Source organism: Hevea brasiliensis, chromosome 4, assembly GCF_030052815.1.
Source record: "Hevea brasiliensis isolate MT/VB/25A 57/8 chromosome 4, ASM3005281v1, whole genome shotgun sequence".
Taxonomy (NCBI): domain Eukaryota; kingdom Viridiplantae; phylum Streptophyta; class Magnoliopsida; order Malpighiales; family Euphorbiaceae; genus Hevea; species Hevea brasiliensis.
In genome coordinates this window covers 109,544,462-109,565,173 of record NC_079496.1, presented here as the reverse complement: position 1 = coordinate 109,565,173, position 20,712 = coordinate 109,544,462, and the positions used below count along the sequence as shown (strand labels likewise).

Sequence of the window (20,712 nt, the reverse complement as noted above, 5' to 3'; positions counted from 1 at the left end):
AGAGATAAACTGGTAGGGCATCAACTAGTGCAGTGAAGGACATGGTGCGTTAAGGGGTCCACCAGCAAATGAGCATTAAGGCCGACCCAAGTCTAAGAAAGACCGAAACACCTTGGACCTCAATGCGTTTCTACCCTCTTCTCACCTCCAGTAAATGGCGTTTGGCTGGTGTATTTGGCTTCCGATCAGTGGTACGCTAGGTTTGATTCAGATTTTGGTTGGAGCATTCGGATTTTTGTGCTGATCTGAAGAAGTTTGCTGGTTGTTGGTGATATTTTCTCGTTCTTACCATTAGTTTTTCTACCAATTTCTGGTTTTCGATGGTGGTTAGGGGTGCCATTAGATGGTTTGGTGGTTTTGAATTTCTGTGCGCTGTTATCCAGTGATTTTGAATTTGGAGTTTGAGGCTCTTGTATTGCGCTTCTCCAAACATAGTGTTATAAGGGCACGGGACTACTAGGCTTGATCCATGAAAATTTCGGGCCTCATTGGCTTTTCCCTGCTAATTAATAATTAGCAATAGTAATACAGTGGTAGGCATATATTAAACGGTGCGTTTAGCTGTAGCAGATGGGGGAAATGATAGCGTACCACGTGGAAGACACAATAAAATCGGGTTCGTTATCGTTATCTTCTTTTGTTGAGCTCTGTGTAAGACAGTGCAGGATACTTTACTGCTAGTCTCTTTGCTTCACTGACCGGGAATGGCATCGAGAGAGAACTCCACGAGCACGGTTCCGAGTGTTGCACCTAGCTTTGTCTTGCTCTCATCGTGGATTGCTCACAACCCTTTTCTGAGACCTTTGAAGCTGAATCTCGCATCTCCAAATGGTATGATACGTGAGCTCCACTTGTCCCTCACTTCGACGGCTGAAAAATGCTCGAGGTTCCTTCACTTGTTTGCCTCTGAAAATCCCATTTTCAAGAGATTACTCTCTTTCTCTTCCCATTTTAGGCATCATCTTGCCCAGGCAACTCTCTGTCTCCCTGCATTTATATACCTTCCGATCCAATGTTCAATTTTACTCTGTGTATGCGTGTGTGGATCAGAGACTGTTGTAACTTGTTAAATGCTTCTTAAATTGAGATTTGATTTGGTGTAGAACATTTTTTTTCCTTTTTTTCTGGGTGGTTTAATGTTAGGGGGATATTGATGGAAGTGGGTCCTTCAGTTTCAATGCAGGGATTATAGGAATCCAAATTCTCTGTCCAATCACACCTTTGCTGCAGTATTACCGGGAGATTCAGTGGCAGGGATTGTGGTAGCTAATGGCATTATCAATTTTCTGAATATATACAACACGCTGTTGATTGTAAGGCTGGTTTTGACCTGGTTTCCCAACTCTCCTCCTGCCATTGTCAGTCCCCTCAGGTGCACATCCTAACTATCAATGCTCAATACTAGGGGATTACCTCCATGGATGCATTGAACGTATCAACTGTTCTAACTAGGCATTCAAGGACGCCTGGACCTGGTTTTCAGCTTAATCGCAATGACCTTGAACCTTTGTTTCCATAGGGGTCATGCAAATATTAATGATTGCTTATTCAAGTATTTTGTTTTAAAAAAAAGAAAAATTCAATCTTTATGTATGTTTAATGTGCTCATGTTTTGAATTCAGCACTCTGTGTGATCCCTACTTGAACATATTCCGCGGAATCATTCCACCACTGGGAGGGACATTGGATTTTTCTCCGATTCTAGCATTCCTGGTTCTAAATGCCTTTACTAGTACTGCTGCTGCACTTCCTGCTGAACTTCCAGGAACAGAAGCTTCTCAAGGAAATTGTCCTCCACATAGAAGGTTCACTAATCTCACTACATCACAGAATAAATGGATGAGAAGGTGTTACGGGAACAAGGCACAGAGCTCCACTGGTGCCAATTAGGCCATTATCAAGATCGTCCTCTAGGTATACACTTTTATTTATTTTTTGTTTTGGTATTTGAATACTGGGTAGTCCTTTTCCGAGTAATAATTGACTTCAGCTTGCTGAATTATGGGAATTCTTTTTGCTTGCTCACTCCTCGAGCAGTGAGTTATTGTATTTTTATGAATATTGTCGACGTTAGAGCTTGACAGGATGGTTAGTGGTTTAAAATAGTGGCAATTTATGTTGACAATAATTAAATATTTGTAGCTTGAGGGTACGCTATAAAATTTGCACATAATTCCCTCACAGGGTCTCTGAAACACAAGCCACCCACCTCTTTCTCTCCTCTGCCAGGAACAGGCATCAAACAAAAGAGCCATTTATGCTTGCTGAAGACTCTTGCCACTTGATGGCTGAGCAGGACGAACGGCACTCAAGATACATGAAGACACTAAACGTTCACCATCCTGCTGATCATCTGGTCAGCATCAATGTAGTCCCATTTTCTCTACATTTTGAATAGCTGACTGGTCTTGCAGCAATTAGAAAGTGTGGGTTTAATGTGAAATTCTCTGCCTTCCTTGCCTTGAGCCTTCGTTCCTTGTCCTTTCTTTGGTCTTCCTTCTCGAATCTTAATTCCACCCTCGACGAAGCCTCGCTCTACGAAGCCTAGACGTTAGCAGAGCCATCCTCGTAGCAGCTCAACGAAGACACAGTATCATTGAAATCTTGAAAAACTCTCACAGACTCTCAAGTCTCAGCTTGCCTCACTTGACGACTTTCGACGTTCACTCCTCTGCCTCTCGATTTCTATTTCTTTTTTCCATTGCATTTTCGTATCTGCTCTATGCCTCAATCTCCATTTTATTTTGTTTCACCTTCGGCCTTCTTGCTGCGATTTCACCTCTGAATATCAATAAATTTTTTTTTTGTCGTACAGTTATTAAAAAACACACGCACACTGGGTTCATTGATAAGAATGAACCATTATCAAAATCATGACAATTTTGATAGGATTCTTGTTCCCATATCAATAATTCAACACGACAAATTTTTTCACTATTCCTCGGTTTCAGGAAAGAATTTCGGTTCATAAATTAAACAGCATCTCTTATTTTCTTCCCTGCTGGGGATAAATGTAAAAAATCTTGCTTTCTTGCAAGCGTCCAATTGTCTCTTTGTGCTGCTCCCTAAACTTTAGGCTAGCAATATGTTCTTTTAGTTTCAAGATGAACATGCCAAACCTTTCCCAATATGATAAACTCAGCAAGCTTCAAATACTCTGACAACCCAGTAAACTGAATGGCTAATACAATGATATTTGACAAAAATCAGCTGCACTTACAGTTAGAGAGTAAGAGATCAGAATATTAGATATTTACATATTTGTAATCCAGATATAAGTCTACATTAGCAGACAGAACTGATCTGCCTCCCACATTTGCCGTTTGCGGTGTGCTTCATCACCAAATGGAGAGAGAAAAGATAAAAAAGCCAAAGTATTTGAACCAAATCAACTATATTTGATATTCTCTTTAATCTGATCATATTAACATTCAAAAATTCCTCCTTCCTATACAATTTTCAGATGCATCATGCATCTTACATTAGCAAAAGATGGAAGATATGAGAAGGTAATCCAAAGAAATTATCCTCAGGCTCAGTTTGCTATCAATAGACTTGGGGACTTTTCTAGTTGACGTTGAGGTTAATGAGTGATTTGGTTTGAGTGTTGTATGGACCAAAAACAAATGAAATTGGCTACAGGGCATTTCCAGTACAATAAGAATGTGAGTAGCACATTAGCAAAATTACGTATTTGGGAATCAAATACTCTGCTGATCGGCAACATCTATCAGTGGAGAATACCTTAATGGAGTTTCTTGAGGACCAAGCATATCGAGATGTTCCAGAATTGGTGTCATCTTGCATCCAATGATATGCACAAGAGAGTTCGAGTGACCATTCAGAAAGACTTCTGTAATCTGCACCAAATACAGAACATCTTAATTCAAACAGTATGATACATCGCCTTCCAATTTCTGTTGCTAGTAACGTAATCTAGGTGTCAGTGAAATATAATGGACAAACAATGTCAGAGGCTATGCACTGAGATTAATGCTACCTAACAAAAAAGAAATGCAAATACCTTAGTGATACCTTGATAAACCAGAGAAGAAAATCATAAAATAGCCTTGACAAACTAAATCGTGAAACCAAAATTTGTAGACAACATGAGGCAGCTTACAGGCTATTCAACTACCAGACACCTTGTACTTGGGCCTCCAACTACAAAGTAGTACTGCAACCCCCAATCCTCCATCCCACAAATGATTATCGAGTAGGCAATAGGGAAGTAATTCTCTTTATATGTAGATTCAATTAACTCAGTGCTATGTTGGCATTGCACCAAATCAGTGCAGCTTCGTAATATCATCCAGAGATCCAATAATGATTTAGTAAAATAATTTCCAAGAAGGCAGCTTGGCACCTATACTAAAAATATTTTCAATTGATCAAGTGCCCCGATAAGAGTGCATTAACCAGTTTTGCATAGTTATGTTATCTAGACTCCTCACAAGACAAACCATAGATGAAAGCATGCCTTTATGGTAACAGATAAAAGTTACAAAAAAAAAAATTATGCATCCAGATATTGACAAGTAAAACTTAAATAACAAGAAAAATCTGTCTCTTGATGAAAATAAGCATGTGAATCACTAGTTCATGTTGCCTCCTTTATTCCATATGCCAAAAAAGCAATAACAAGCTGAAAATACTTGCTATGTCTTATGGGGCACCAGAAAATAGAAAATAAACATGAAAAGAGAAGTTCACAAAAACCAAACATATTTTGAATCATATACTTTCTTTCTTTTTTAAAAAAAAAAAGATTGGTTATTCTAACAGAACAACAAATTTCTTCAGAAAAGGAAGTGTAAATATTTGCTACAATCCACAGAAAAGTGGAGAAAAGTTTTGATGGCCCAAAGTTAAAAATGAAACTGGCTCAACATGTTGCATTTGTACCTGTGTGCACCCAAAAAGTGTGAGCACCTTCAGTGAAGAGCAGCTGTCAACAATCAATCCCAGTGCCTCATTTGTTAATTTGCGACACCATGATAAGTCCAAACTCAACAAGCTTCTCAAACATTTCGCAATTGCTAAGGCAGTGTGGAGACTGACCTGTAAAAGGTTATTACTCATAAAGTTGCAAATATAAGATGATAATGTGACTCCAAGTTATGAAATTCATCAAAGAGGACCACAAGTACCATTCAAATTTACTGTTCCTAGCCCCTGTACAGGCTAATTCTAGCCAAATCAACCTATTTCACTCCAATTTGACTTCCAGATAAAAACATTGTTTCTCTTAACACATTCCTAAAATTTTAGGCATAGCTCACCCAAATTGATTGCTAACTATATATATATATAATTTAAGGTCTTATATTAACAATTGAAGGTTGAATGTTCGTATTAAAAGTTGGAATATTATTATTAGTAGTATTATTATTGTTGTTGTTGTTGTTGTTATCATTTACATCCATAGTTCCATACAAATATAGATTATCACAACATCTTGTTAGAAACCCTCTTTAAGGTTAATGTGCACCAGCATTTACAATGTTCATAAAAAGGGTGCCATGAAATATATTCAAAATATGATGACAGAACCATGAGTTTAAGCATGCCTCTGATGAATGAAAGAAAGAATATTGTGCATAAAGCAAAAAGTAAAAAGCATCATAATGTATGAATATTGATTTGATATACATCATCACACCACTCGCTACTCCGAGACAACTTTTCTCTGGTTCTGGGAGGGATAGGAAAGGAAGGCAGAATGCCAGAAGTAAGGTTAGGTGAGACTGATGATAACTCACCCTACTGATGTTATTCAGTGAAAGCACATTTACAGACTCCCCAGAGGCTTCCAAGAAGGCAGCAACAGCTTCATCACTGTAATTTGTAGAAAATTATGTGGTTAAATCTCTAACATAAAGTAACAAACAATCTATATGTGCAACCATAATTGGTGGAGTGAACAACAAAAGTTCAATGAATCAATTCAGTGATTCTTAAGAGTCCAATCAATTTCAAAATCTAATATATAAGAATTTAAAATTTTAAGAGGTAGGCAGTAGAAACTCTAATAACTACATTAACAGCAATTATTTGATAACAGCTGCAGGGTCCCATTCAACTTATCAAAAGTCATGATGCTTGTATGAACCTCAGAAACATTTGCTTAGAGTTCTTTTGCTTTCCTACTCTGCATTTTGGATCTTCCACTAACGGTAATACAGAGTAAATCATCCAATTTCAGATCTTGGTTCATACTTCCCAGGCATGCTCAGCACTAGAAAAAATCTTCAGACCTTGCCAACCATCCATCATAACATCCTCATCTAGGTCGAGATTACCTCATATCCTAAGGAGCTGAATGCCTACTTACACCTCAAAACATAGACATAGACTATCCCTCCTGTTTTTAGTTATGGATGCTGAAGTCATGAAAAACTCTCTAGAAACAAAATTCTGTTTCAGCCCCCCAGCCTATTTCTGTGGGCAATGTAACCTCAGTCTTCCCAACAGAGTAAGCGACTGGCCAGTAACTCAGATCCCCCAACTGCTAATTCCAAGGTCAACAAAATTATCAGGAGGGTTCATCATGCAATAGGATTCACAAAAAAGTGTGATTAATTAATTACTTGTAAACTACATGGTAGGTGCATTTGCAGAATGTTGGAACTAGCTCAAGTAGAAAACAATACTAGCGATAAATATGCAAGTGAATAATAAATTTCATCTTAAATTAATACATGCCCAAATGAAAATGGAAATGATTCAGAAATGTATATATAAAACCTGAAATCATTTCGGCAAAGTTTCAATTTATGAATTGATCGGCAACCATTGGCTAGATATTGTAATGCTTTATCTGTCAAGTTATGCAAGTGTGAAAGGTCCAAGGCACATAAATTGGGGCAATTTTCACCCACAAATTTAAGTGATATATCAGTCAGTTCCCTGCATCCAGTCAAAAGCACCCTTATTAAGATACGCGAAAGTTTAGTCCAGAATATATTTGCTTTTGAAAGTAAATTATCATAAGAAGTCAGGAAAACTCACACACAATTAGCAAAAACAAGCTCCTTCATATTCATGCCGCATGCTTCAACCATTGCAATGACAAAACCATCCCTAACAGTCCGAATGCCTGCCACTGACAACACTTCTAAACGCTTGAACTTCTTAAATGCTGGTAAAATAAGCATGGCATCTATGTTCTGACAATCATCCATATATAGCTCCCTTAAAGTAGATCCCAAATGACTAGCCAGATCATTGATGCTACTAGATGTGAGAAGAGAGCACTGGCTCAGATTTATAGACTGTAATACTGGTGCAGACACGGCCAGTGCACTTAGCCCACAATCCGATAATCGATGTGCACCCCTTAGAGATAAGGTGGCTAATTTAGAAAGTTTATGCAATGGCCTGGCCAAAGTGGTACACAATACATAATCAGGCATGCACAATCCACAAAGATCTAGTTGTAAAACCTGCAGCCAGATCCCAAACAACATCATAATTAATAAACAATTCTTAATGATTTGAATTTGAATCCTTGAATCTTATCTTCAGTTCAACTTTATAGCTAAGGGTTACCCCCAATATTTTGAATACTAGGATAATATCTATGCCTCAATAACTTCATTAGGTATATTGGTGAATTGCAATTTCAAATGCTGACCAACAATATATTGAAGTGTACTAAATTGACAGAGAACTTCATTGAAAAAGTGAAATTTTGAGAAAAAATTCTAATGATAACAAATTTTTAATTAAAAATTCAATAATAGAGATGATTGAGTTTGGACAACCAGTACTTCAATCAGGAGAAGTTATCCTATGATCACTCATGCATAAATAGATATAATCATGTAAAGTTACTTACAGTCAAGTTCTTGGTATCAAGAGTACTAAAAATTTTGCTACATTCGTCTTCTGTCAATTGTGAAGTATCCCACACACGAATCTCAGTTGGAGAATTCCCTGCAAGAAGTTCGACAAAGCGTGCGTCCGATTTTCTATAACAACTAACCATCTGACTAAGTTTATGCTTTAAATTGTCCGGAATATATTCAAGTGACACAATTTTATCAGCATTCTTGGCAATAAAATCGAGACAAATATCAAGCAGTTTAGGAACAGAGCGTTGAAAACCATTACGGCCTCTGTTATTTGCCGGAACCCATTTGAACGGAGGCTCAGATAAACCAGGTAAAGACTTCTTATGGACATTTTGGCTTGAATTCCTCTTCCTGATTGCTTTCATTGCCAGTGCAAACGGACTTTGAGAATCAACTTCACTCAATTGACTAGTCGTTTCTGGGTCACTCGTTTCTTGCTGCTGCTGTTTAGGATGTGCAAATTTTTTAGCAACATTTCTGGCAATAGAACGCTGTCTTTCTATCTCTTCATTTCTTCTTGATTCTTCTCTTACAAAGGCATCAACCCTTTCCCGTTCTAACTTCGTAGCTTCCCTGGACAAAAGCGAGAGGTAATTTTTTTCTACAAATTCCGTATTTAACATCCCAAGCTCATCACTACTGGATGACGATATATCGATTACATCCATATTTTCAATTTGTCCTTCAATTGGGTATCCCCCAAAAGCTTCGAAAGGAAGATTAAGATCAAAATCAGAACCAAAATCAAAATCAAAATCACAATCAAGATTCCCTTTACCATCATCTATTTTGGCCTTTGCCTTTTCTTCAATAGTGTATCTCCTCGTACTCGGATAACTAGTCATTTGAACATCTGGGTCAGCATAACTAGTCATTTGAACATCTGGGTCAGTCTCCCCTCTGCTCAAATCACCACCAAAACTGCTACCCGTACCACTATCATCAACAAATCGGTTGAATTCCGTTAGATTATTCTGCGGGAACCCGAAAGGAACAGAATCTTGAAACCCTAATCCAGTTAAAGAATCCTGGACAGGTAAATTGAGATCAAAATAGCGTATCCCCTTCCCTTTCCCCAAATCCATGATCAAAAAAAGAATCAATCTTCCTCTAATCTCCCTAGAATCTAACGCAAATCAAGACCCGAAAGAGAAAAGTGGAGAAGAAAGGTAAGTGGAGAAAGGGTGTTCCGAGGCATTGATTGATTGAAGTGGGGAAGTTGAGACGAAAGCAAATATCAATCAAATAATATAAAAATGAAAAAAACAATTCAAGTCGCACCCATTTCTGCACTGATCTCCTTTCCGTGATGTTTCGGTGGGGTTTATATAGTTCCCGCTTAAAACTAACCGACATTTTCGGCCTGCGTGCACTGCAGTCTCCCTATTATAATCCACACCGCACGACACGACACAACATACCCCAAAAAATTAGAATTCATACAGCATATCCAACTCGGATCCAGGAACAATTAAATTAAATATTTATATATTTATTATCTTAATAAATTGGAATAATATAATTTTAATGTGAAAATACAATTGATTGAAGTATTTACGTTCTATTATCTGATAGCGTGTTTTGTAGAAAGGAGAAGCAAAAATGGAAATGAGTGAAATTGTGAAGAAAGTAAAATTTGTATGAAAAGGAAATTATTATTTTTTTTTATAAATATATTTATAGGAAATGAAAAATTAGAGAATGAAAAATGAGTGAAATTGTAAAGAAAGGAAAATTTTTACAAAAAGAAAATTTATTATTTTATTTATAAATTTTTTTTTCTAGGATTTAATGGAAAGAAAAGTGGGGAGAAAATTATTACAGTTTTTACTATTATGTTCATATTTAATAAATAAATATTAAAGGAAAAAAAATTAATACTGTCTTTCACTCTTTTTTATCCAGTTTGAGCAAAAAGTAAAATAGCTCAAAATACTTTTTAATTATTTTTACACAAATCCTCATAATTATTTTTTCATTTTCCTTTTTACAAATTAGGAGATTGGGAATTTTAATTTCTTTCTTCTATATTTTTTCCTTCAAACAAAACATGGAAATTGCTTTTTTTTTTTTTTTTTACCTTCTTTTATCATTTTACTCTCCTTTTTTCTTGCTACAAAATAGCCCTAAAAGAATAAAGTAATAAATGTGAATATAACTCATGTGATCAAAACAAAATGAATGAAATGAAGGAGTGGAATAAGTGTTTTATATAAATTTTATAGATTTATGGTTAAGTCAATTATATTATACGAGAGTGGACATTTGACATTTAAAATACAACATATATAAAGATAAATGTGACAAATATGTAGATATTAAGATAAATTTCTAGTATTATTGTAGGATTTGATTTCACGGGACAGACCGACACTTAAACTTAAGCCAACATAAAACTCTCAAAGCCTCTAATAAACCTCACTATTCCTAAACTTTTAACCAGGATTAAAATCAAGACTCAACATATGAACAAAATAAAAATAAAATATTATAAATTTAGTTGGACTAACCCAACCCGATAACTATAAAAAATTCATTACTGGGGGAGTCTAGCTCAATCCCGATACACAGCTTATACAAAATATTTAATATTATTAATTAATACAATATATTCATAAACAAATGTCACAATAGAGTTCTAGCAATTTAACATATAATAAAAACTATTAGACTAAGAAGCACCACAACCTGCGAAGGAAATTGAATGTTAGACTCGAAAAATAAACTCGCTCCTCCTACAACGTGAGAAGAATATTTAAATAGGGATGAGCATACGAATCAAAGAGTATAGATATTGATTATAGATGTAATGTCTATAACTATCTAAAACTAGTGCAATCCTAATATGAAATGCACATCCATCACATATAATAATAATTCATTTAATATTCGTACGAGAAGATAATTTGGAGCTACTCACGCACCCAGTGTATCACATCAATGTATATATGAGAGCTAATCCTCTATACAACTCTCCTAATTTAATACCTGCTAGCGAGGTCAACTCAAGCTAGACTTTCGCTTAATAATTTAAGTGCGGAGGTCAGCAATATCAACTCAAAGTCATGCTCATCCCGACTTATCCATAAATAAGGACCAGTTTTCAACAAGTCAAGCTCCAACTGTGACTACCCATCCTACCCATATTCATATCCACACCATGCTTACGTCAACACACACACACAGTTTCAATTTATCTTAAGGCGACATCCATAAACAAATTCAATAATATATGCAACAAAGTAGCATGCCTAACATTTAAGTAATTATATACATACATATAAGTGAATGCATGAGTATGCTTTGAATAGAAATTAGTAATATTGAAATTACAAATAAAATTAATATCAAACTCATAGACTGGTTGACCCAATTGCAGTTGGTTCAGTTGGAGAGAAGAAAGGCTAGCCGGCATCAATCACCTGTACAGACACACTGACCTCTATCAAATTACTAGCATAATTAACGAATTAATTTAATTAAAGAAGCAAGAATAATTCCTAAGGTATTATCGAAATTTTGACAGAGACTCCCATATAACTGGACCTAACTCCCTGTAAGAAAAATTCAACAATAGCAACACAAGGGCCTCAGGCTCACAACAATAATTATAATGCTCATCCAGGGCCTACAAGAATCCTAATCTAGGTCCAATCTTCCAAACTCTAGCTCGGGTTTCTAACTCCTCTATTGTCTATATAATTATTTTCAGCACTTTAAAAATTATAAAAATATTTCTGAAAGTCCTTTACATTATCCTTATATTAATTAAAGTTATTTTACTTAATTTTACTGAGTCAGGAATATTTTACAGATTTAATCAGCTAGCTTAATTAAGGTACAAACTACACAACTTGAGTTAGAGACTACCTTTGTAAATTCTGCTACTTAAAACGCATCCGAAAAATCTAAAAATACTAGAAATGACTATTAGGACAGCTCGTCGAACACCCAAACTAGACTGAAAACTCAGTTTTGAGTGTCGGTGAGCTATTGCAGATCCGATTGCACCTAAGCGAAGCTCATAAATTATTAATAATTATCATATAATTATATTTAATTTATAGGTATTGAAAAAGGTCAAAAATCTCACTAAATAATCTGGATTGTCCGATGATTGCCTTTTCCAAATGGTGTCCAATCGGAGAGAGTTGATCTCATCTTGAAAGTGTCATTAGCTTGAGTTCATCAGTGGTCTCGAATCACCGATCCGACAGTCAAATTACCGATCTAACGATCGAATCGGTTGGAATCTCGCCAAAAAGTGGCGAAAACCCACTTTTTCTCTCTTCTTGGAATGATAAGCTACTGGCAGGGGTTTGGAGCATCACTAGTCGGGAAAGGTGCACCTAGCTTCGGGAGGTGAACTCTGGTGGAAGCATGGTTGCCTAGTGTATGAAATGTCAGGAATAAGGGTCTAAAGCTCCGTTGACGCGCGAACTTCTCTCTCCCCTTCCTTGCATTTTGGCTGTCAGAGCTCGCTGTTGGGACGTCGTCGGAGGTCACTGATGGTGAGAGTGGTGGTCGAAGATGCTGGCTGGCGGTGATTTGGCCCCTGGCTAGAGAAAGAGAGAGATAAGGTTGAGGGAAGGAAGAAGTCAGAGAGAAAGAAGAGGGGGGGGGGGGTGTCTGCTGCATTTTTAAAAGTTTTTTTAACTTTTAATTACATCATAGGTCCTTGAACATTTCTAACTTATTCACTTAGGTCCTTTTTCTCTCTTCAAATAGTTCCAAACTACTTTCATTATATTTAAATTAAATAAAACTTTGGTAATAATAATAATAATAATAATAATAATAATAATAATAATAATAATACTCTAAAGAAATTTAATTATTTTTACATATAATATAATATAATTTTAAATAACTCTAATAGAATTTGATAATAACAATATTACAAATAATAATTTAAAATAATACTAGTAATAGTAATACATTTAAAATAATATTTATAAAATATTGTTATTATTATTATTATTATAAAAATATTAATTTAACACCATGAATAAAATAGTAATAAATTAATAGTCTAATTAAGAATATTTTATATATAAAAAGAATCAAGTTATTCCAATTATGATAATGAAAAAAATTAGAAATAGCCACTTTTTTGCTAAAAAAATGTATGCAGCACAAACAATAGAGTAGACTCAGTCGTTAGATTAATTTCGATATGAATCAGCTCAAAATTGATCCTTAAACCCTACAAGCTTCCAACTCAATATGGTCTAATTCAAATCTAACAGGCTAATTTTTTTATTTTTTAAATGAAAAATTTTGGTTTGACTCAAAATCAAACCTGATAATTATAGTTTAATTTCGATCCAATTCAATCACGTTTTGAGTTAAATGCGAGTTTGACTATTTTTGGTCCAATTTAAATTAATCAGGAACCTAATTAGAAATAGATAAGGGAAAAGGTACAGAATGTTGTTGCATAAGCACAATATTTTGAACAGCCTCAAGATCATTATGAGCCATCTTACAAGTAACTATAGGATCAGAGAAATATTTTTTTAGTCAAATAAAAAATTAAGCTAATTTTAAGATTTTTTTTTTAAAGAGAAAATTATTTTTTTAATTTTAATAATTTCATTAAAATATAAAAATATTTATATATATATATATAATATATTTATATATTATTAATTTAATAATATAATAAAATCATTAAAAATATCTTTATAAAAAATATTTTTTTATAAAAATTATTTTTCATAAAACCAATAGACCTTAGTTTTATCTCATTCATTTATCTTGTGTTAAATGCATTATATGGTTTGACTGCCTGTTTTATGTTATGCTCAGAGATTTGAATCAGAATAACAACAACCAAAAAAATCACCATCTGTCACTGTTGGATCATAAAATTGAGTCAAAAAATTTCTCTGTCAGTTGTCATTTGCTGTCTTTTCATTTAAAAAAGTTGTATATTGTAATTAATTACTTTAAGATAATTTTTTTATAATACTTATAAATGAAATTTTTTTTAAATTTTAATTTTATTATATATTTTTACTCATATATTTATTTATATTTATTTAACTAAAGAGTTGGTGTAGAAAAGTTTTATTACCCATTATCATATTTCTCTGTTTTTTGTCATCTTCTTCTTGATTGGTATATCGGTTGGAAACTAGTAACTGCTTAAGTCCTTCACTTGTTAGAGGTTGAGCAACCTTTAGACACAACGTCGCGTACCAAGCATGGCTTATCAAACACAAACCCCTGCTACTAAAACAGTTCTACAACACCCTTCATCCTCTGAAATTGTAAATCTTATCTCTTCTCTTTCTTTCTCTTCTCCTCCAAGAAGAACCCTTTTTTCAAGGATCAATAATCTCATAGAAATAACTACTCTACCAGAAGACGCACAGGTAGGAGAATCTCTCATTCCTTTTCCTAGCCCCTACAATATTTATAGACAGTCTGGCTCTCTGACCAGATCTATCAGATCCCTTTTCTCTTTCAGAAGATCTCTGTCTAAAGAATATGTCCAAGCCTCTCGGATGGATCAATGCTCTCTTCAGAGCACGGTAGCTGATATAACACTCCTATTTGTATAGCCTGGTATATTTTACTGTGCCGGTGACCATTGTCGGTCTGGACAATTAAGAGGATTAGAACCATACTTAAGACAGCTAAAGAAGCCATAAATACAAATAATTAGTTATTGCCAATTAGTTAAGTATGAATAAGAAAAACAAAATATAAGAAGTTAAACGAGCCGAGAGTCACAGTGATTGTTGGCCTTTTCGGGAAGGACTGCGAAGTCATTTTAAATTCAAAATTCGAACCGTAAAATGTGACGCCGCGGTCCTTAGGACCCTTATGAATATAGTGGAAAAGAGAAAATCAGGAAAAAGAACTGTTAAGCCAGTCAAATAATTAGGTCAGGGAGCCGGAAGAAATACTGAATTATTTACAAACCGGGATGAACTGGCGAGGGGCAATTTGGTCAATTGACCCCGAGAGCTGACTCCTGACCTAACTGTCAAATAAAATCGGAGAAAAGAAAATTTCGGAATCGAGAATTAAATTAAAGAACTAATAGAAAAAGAAAAGAAAAGAAAATGGAAAAGTCAAAAGGTGATGACATCATGCATGACCTCATGCATGATGCCATAAAGAATATAATTAATTTATTTATTTATTTACATTTTTGGTCTTCCATAAGACTTAAAAATTCATAAAAAAAGAAATAAAATCATTTCTTCTTCTTCAAAAAAGTCCTCATCTCTCTCTCACTTTTGTCTCCCAAGGTTCCTCTATTAACAAGCTTTTAAAGCTTGAAAAACTTAGTTCTTCCCCACAAATTTCAACCCTAAACCCTAAAAAGCTTCTAAGTTACCCTAGAAAAAGAAGATTAAAGAAGAATAGGAGGGAAGAAAGTGGAAGAATTGAAGCTTTGGGAATACTTCCTTAAAGGTTAGTCAAGAATCCTCTCAATTCTCTTTATATTCATGAATTTGCACTTGAAATGAACTAGTATTGATGAAAATAAAATAAAAACAACATATTTAGGAATATAATGAAATTCACCCAACTTAGAGGTAACTTGAAATTGATGGATTTTGATACAATTAAAAGGGTAGGCAAGCTTGATTGAAGGTGTAGTTCAGGTTTATATAGTTTAATTGCATGAAATGAGCTTAACATGGAAATTAGGGTTTTGGACATTAGGGTTTAGAGACAAAAAATGTGAAGAAGTGCTAAATGATGTCTTTGACATAGTTTAAGGAAAGAAATGGCCATTTGTGACCTAATTAAGTGTATTAGAAGTTTTTGAATCAAAGCCAAATTCGGATTGGATATGCACCATGACCAAAAGTCAACTTTGAGGGACCAAAAATGGAATTTTACAAGTCCAATGGATATGGGACCAATTGGGGATGAAAGTAGGCACTAAATGACACAATTTTCATTTAGGAAGCATGCCTAAAAAGTGACTAAAACCTAGTGAACAAATTGATTAAAGTTGAAAAATTACAGGCTGCCCTGCACAAACTGACCAAATGAACAGTATTTGTTCATTTGGTCATAACTGGAGTTAGGCAGGTCAAAATGACCTGAAATTTTACCAATTATTAGATGGAATATAGACCTAAAACTTTTATGAAGAACACCAACCCAAATTATGCCATTAACCCAATCAAATTACTGAGCAAAGTTGATGACCTGAACCTGTAGACTGCAGATTACCATATGAACAATAAAGTTTCAATGGCTATAACTCTCTCTAGAAAACTCCAATTGGAGTGATTCAAAAATGAGAATAAACTTAAGACAATAAGGAACATTTTCTATGAAGGAAGTTTTGCCAAATTCCAACAGTAAAATGACCAATGGAACAGTGCAATCTAGACACCAAAAACTGAAAATTGATAATTTTGCCTAAAAGACTTAAGTGTTAAGAAAATGACCAAAACTAACAAGTTTGGTGACTAAAATGTGGTATGTGGGTGAAGTTGGAATTCCCATATCTATTAAGCCTTAGAAAGTCAACAATTTGACTTGAATAGTGTAGTGAATAGTAGCCCGAAACACAAAAATTTCAAGAATGTCGAGTTTAGTACATTAGAGCTAGATAAAAGTGAAGTTAAATTTATTTTTGGATTTATGCTAAGTTATGGTACTAAAACATTATGAAACTATGTGTTTCAGCTGAAAAAGACTTGGAAGCTCTGAGAGACTGAGTCAAGGCCTAGAGGCAACTCACGTCAGGTCTCTGCACATTAATTTTTATTTAAATATATGATTCTTGAAAATTTGATTTTTTTTTAGTTAATTATGAATTGTGTTGCCATTTATGATTGTGAATATGACTTTGAAAATTGATCAGATTTCTCATAAATTATTTGAATAAATTGTTTTGAACTGATTTTGTGTTCACACTTAGCATGACAGTATCACATTATTCCTCCTCCATTTATGGGGTTGAGATCGTTCATTTTCTTCCCTCTCTGGTTTACCAGTTGAGGTTGTAGATCGGATGAGTACTCATTAGCTAGCTAGCCACCTCCCTCATTGATTTCGATTAGTAGGGTTGTAGATTGCTTTGTCGTAGTGTACAACGCGATATTGATCAAAAATTTTGTATCATTGCTTAAGTTGTGTATGATTTGGCAACACTGTGTTTATTAAATTATTTGACTAAACCGTGTTATTATGAATTTTGATAATTTGTAAAATGTGATTGAGAAATATTTAAATTATGTTTTGGCAATGAATGATTTATGTATTGTATTTAAAATTTTTATTGTGCACCACTGAGTATTTTCATACTCAGCGATAGCTTGTTTTGCTATCGCAGATAAGAGCAAGGAGAAAGCAGCAGAGTGAGCTGCTATCAATATTGAAGATTCCATTAATCTTTTTGTACGGTATTGTTTTATACCCTTATAGTTATTTTGATGTAAATATTATGATGTTGTATTTATCAATGTAAAGTGAGCAGTTGTATAATAAATTGTAATAATATTATTTTTGAAACTTCTTTTTGTAAATTAATATTTCTAGTTTGTGAATTTATGCAATGTGAATGAAGTTATTAAATATTTTGAGACGATAAACTTTGATTGGATTGTGGAATTATTTTTGAAGTGGATTAAATTGAGTTGACTTGAAATTATTTGGTGGTTAGGAGTTGTGTAAAATTTTTGAAAGTGCTTTTTACAGGTTTTTGAAGAACGATTTTCTCCAAATATAAACGGAACTCTGTCAAAATTTTTATAAAATTTGCGGTAAAATTAAAATGGACAAAATTTTTGCTAGTTTATAAGCTTTGAATAAATGATTTTAATTCCTACCAAAATGCTCACCACTTCCAAAATGCAAGAAAATAATTTTAAAATATCTTGTAGTGTACTTAATGAATTATCGGTAGGTGAAGTTTGGTAGTTCATTAGGTATTCTACGGGATCATGTTATGCCTTACAGAGGAGTAAGGTGTGACAGCTGAACAATATGTGACTTTAGAGATCCCTCCTCCACTAATCCCCAAGTGGAGACAAGAAGGCTATTCCCATCTGCACTTTGGAGCAGTTCGACTCATCCTCAGTCTACATGGCAGGCGAGGATTGCTAGTTACCGTAAGAGTGTCTCTCCTCAACACCAGATTCCTTCAGTATGAGCATGCGGTCATAGACACTTGTCTTACCACCCTCCATGCTGGAAGCGTGGTATTGACATTCTTCACAAAATACAATCTCTCTCTACTAGATCCTCATCTCAGTACTGTACTAAAGGTACAAGTCCAACTCACAGGAGCAGCTCAAGTAACGTCATCCATGATGGCAACACTCCACCATCAGATCATTTACAGACTACAAGATCACACTATAGATCTTTCTCAACCGTCTGTCTCAAATAACGCCCTGCTCGTTTTGGCTGATACTGAAACCACATCAACAATTGTACAGATACCTAGGCAACTGCCTAGAAGTGAGCTTGAGTAACTCATACCAAAAGATTGGCTAACCAATTATGAGAGGCTCCACTCTACCTCTCAGCCAATCCAGATAACAGAATCTTCTTTCAGAAGAAATGTTGACGGCACGGTACAGACTACCTTTTAACCACCTCGACATTCCACAAGATCTTTACCTGTGTTCCAAACCATGATGATCCAGCCATTAGAGAAGGAACAAAAACATTTCCCCATCGGAGCAGTCACCCCAGATAACCACTACGTCTATCCTATGAAGATAGATGGACATTGTCCCTGGAATCTCTCAGGATCTGGCATGTGTGACCTAGATTGTGATTGCTGTGATAACTACTGGGAAAATGAATACGACCATCTTTTGTCTGATGAGAATTGGAAGAAACTCACTAAGAAATCTAGAGCTTCTTGCATACCTTCTCAAATTCAAAGAGAAGACTATCCTGATAACAATCCATGGATAGGCATCCATGAGGAAACCAAGAAAAAGAAGCCTTTTCCAATCTATGAACTTGCCCTATAAATCATCAGGAAGGAAGAAAGACGGCAACAGCCTTCACCTCCTTTACCATCACCAATGCAGCCTTGCATTCCTACTCCACCACTTGCTCTACCATTGGTGCAACCCTGTATGATGTTTTCTCCAACTTCATATGAAGCAGATTTTCCCCTGCTGGCCCAGCAGACAGACCAACACACTAAAATCTCTACAAGACCCTTCATTCATTCAGCCAAGGTTGATACAGAAGGACAGATTACTCCCATCACTCAAGCTGAAGAAGTCCTCAACTAGCAAATAAAGAATGCAGCAGTCCAGAACAAGACACTGCAATGAATTGATTCCAAGATTGATTAGGTCCTTACGAGGACAAAAGACATAGATCAAAAGGTAGATTCCTTCACTACGTTTGCCCAGAACATGTATAGAGACTTACAAGGAAAAATCATACAGCTTGACAAAGATCTCAAATCCTTGATTACCCAAAGGAGATTTGGAATGGAGTTCACCCATAAGGAAGCTGAGATCAGGAGATTAAAGAAACAATTAGCCCAAGCTGAAGCAGATCTTCATAAACCAATAGAGGCACCTACCTCTTACATCCCATTTTCTACACCAATGTCTCATAACCCTTTTCTCCCCTCTCCTAAACCTGTTTATTCTCCTTTTGGCCCTTTCAACTACTCCTATGAGCCATCTTCAATAACCTATAGCCCATCTCCTTTGTTTAGACCAACTCCTACTCCTATACCCACCAGATATGAACCTAAAAGCCCATCTTCTTCAGAAGAATCTCAGGCTACAAAAAGAAAGATAGACAAGGGCAAAGAAAAGATGCATTTTGAGCCACCATCGCAGCATATGATATCTGCTCCTCTTGATTCAGAAAATGACTCCTCTGATGAGGAAGCCTCCTCCAGTGATGATAGTGAAACTGGACAAATGGATGTAACACAGCTCCTCATGGCTGATCCGCCACCTACTTCATAGGGAATTGGTCCTTCCCCGACCACGGACTCTACCAGTGGCACTACAGGTCCTTCAGGGCCTCCCCAGGCCCAAGACCCACATGTTGAGATACCTGAAGAAGATCCAATCTTGGATTTCAATGCACCAGGAACCCAACAATAGCTCAGGCCCATGGTTCACTCTGGATAATATTCCTCCATCCAAATGGAGAGACAGGCTTACAAAATTTAAGGCCTGGCTAGATGTCCAAATGCTTCGAGAGAGAGCAAACTCTCACGCTATTCTCAGAGAATTCATATCTCGGACCGGTGGCACACTTCAAGACTAGTTTGCTTCTCTTGGAGAATACCATAAGGCCTAGTTTTGCCATCTCAACATACTACAGGAAATTAATGCCATATTTGCTGAGTTCCTTGGCGACGCATCACTATACAGCAAATAGCTGCGTCAGGAATATTTTGACATGCGATGTTGCTCGTTGAAAATAATTGATATTGAGAAACATTATCAACGCATGGTTCAAAGATATTACTTGCTGAATGGCTACAACGACATTAACTTGAGGCACACTTACATTGCATCTCTCTTAGAGGCTCTACAACCAGAATTGCACAAAAGCATTGCTGCTACTCGCAGAGCTATGAATATTATTACCATTGGAGAGATACATCAGATGACTTTAGCTTGTCTGGACAAAATGTGTGAGCAGCAGAAATTGTTCAAAGACATCATTGATAATAGTAAAGCCTTGAAGAATGTCTACTAGAAGTCCCACCTTGCCATTAAATGCAAGGAAAAAAATTGTGAGTGCAAACTAAAGAAGAAGGGATATTACAAGAAGTACCCTACCTCCTCTGGATTCAAGCCTCCTTTCAAACACCAAAAAGGAAGGAAACCAGTTAGATACTTCAGGAAAAGAAGGATGGGAATAAAGAAGTCTG

General features: G+C 35.5%; 2 protein-coding genes across 2 annotated transcripts; one reads left to right on the top strand and one right to left on the bottom strand.

The window, feature by feature from the left end:
• The first annotated feature begins 134 nt into the window (after nucleotides 1–134).
• Nucleotides 135–2,103, top strand: LOC110664709 (ylmG homolog protein 2, chloroplastic). The gene is made up of 3 exons (XM_021824477.2): nucleotides 135–971; nucleotides 1,173–1,372; nucleotides 1,623–2,103. The coding sequence occupies exons 1-3, from the start codon at nucleotides 705–707 to the stop codon at nucleotides 1,888–1,890; spliced, it is 735 nt and encodes a 244-aa protein (XP_021680169.2). The 5' UTR covers nucleotides 135–704; the 3' UTR covers nucleotides 1,891–2,103.
• A 1,274-nt stretch (nucleotides 2,104–3,377) lies between these two features.
• LOC110664710 (uncharacterized) lies at nucleotides 3,378–9,220 on the bottom strand. Its single transcript, XM_021824478.2, has 6 exons — nucleotides 7,841–9,220; nucleotides 7,012–7,445; nucleotides 6,748–6,909; nucleotides 5,763–5,838; nucleotides 4,906–5,061; nucleotides 3,378–3,860 (listed from the first exon to the last, which is right to left on the bottom strand). Exons 1-6 carry the CDS (start codon nucleotides 8,939–8,941, stop codon nucleotides 3,702–3,704), a joined length of 2,088 nt encoding a protein of 695 aa, XP_021680170.2. The 5' UTR covers nucleotides 8,942–9,220; the 3' UTR covers nucleotides 3,378–3,701.
• Between the last annotated feature and the right edge of the window lie 11,492 nt (nucleotides 9,221–20,712).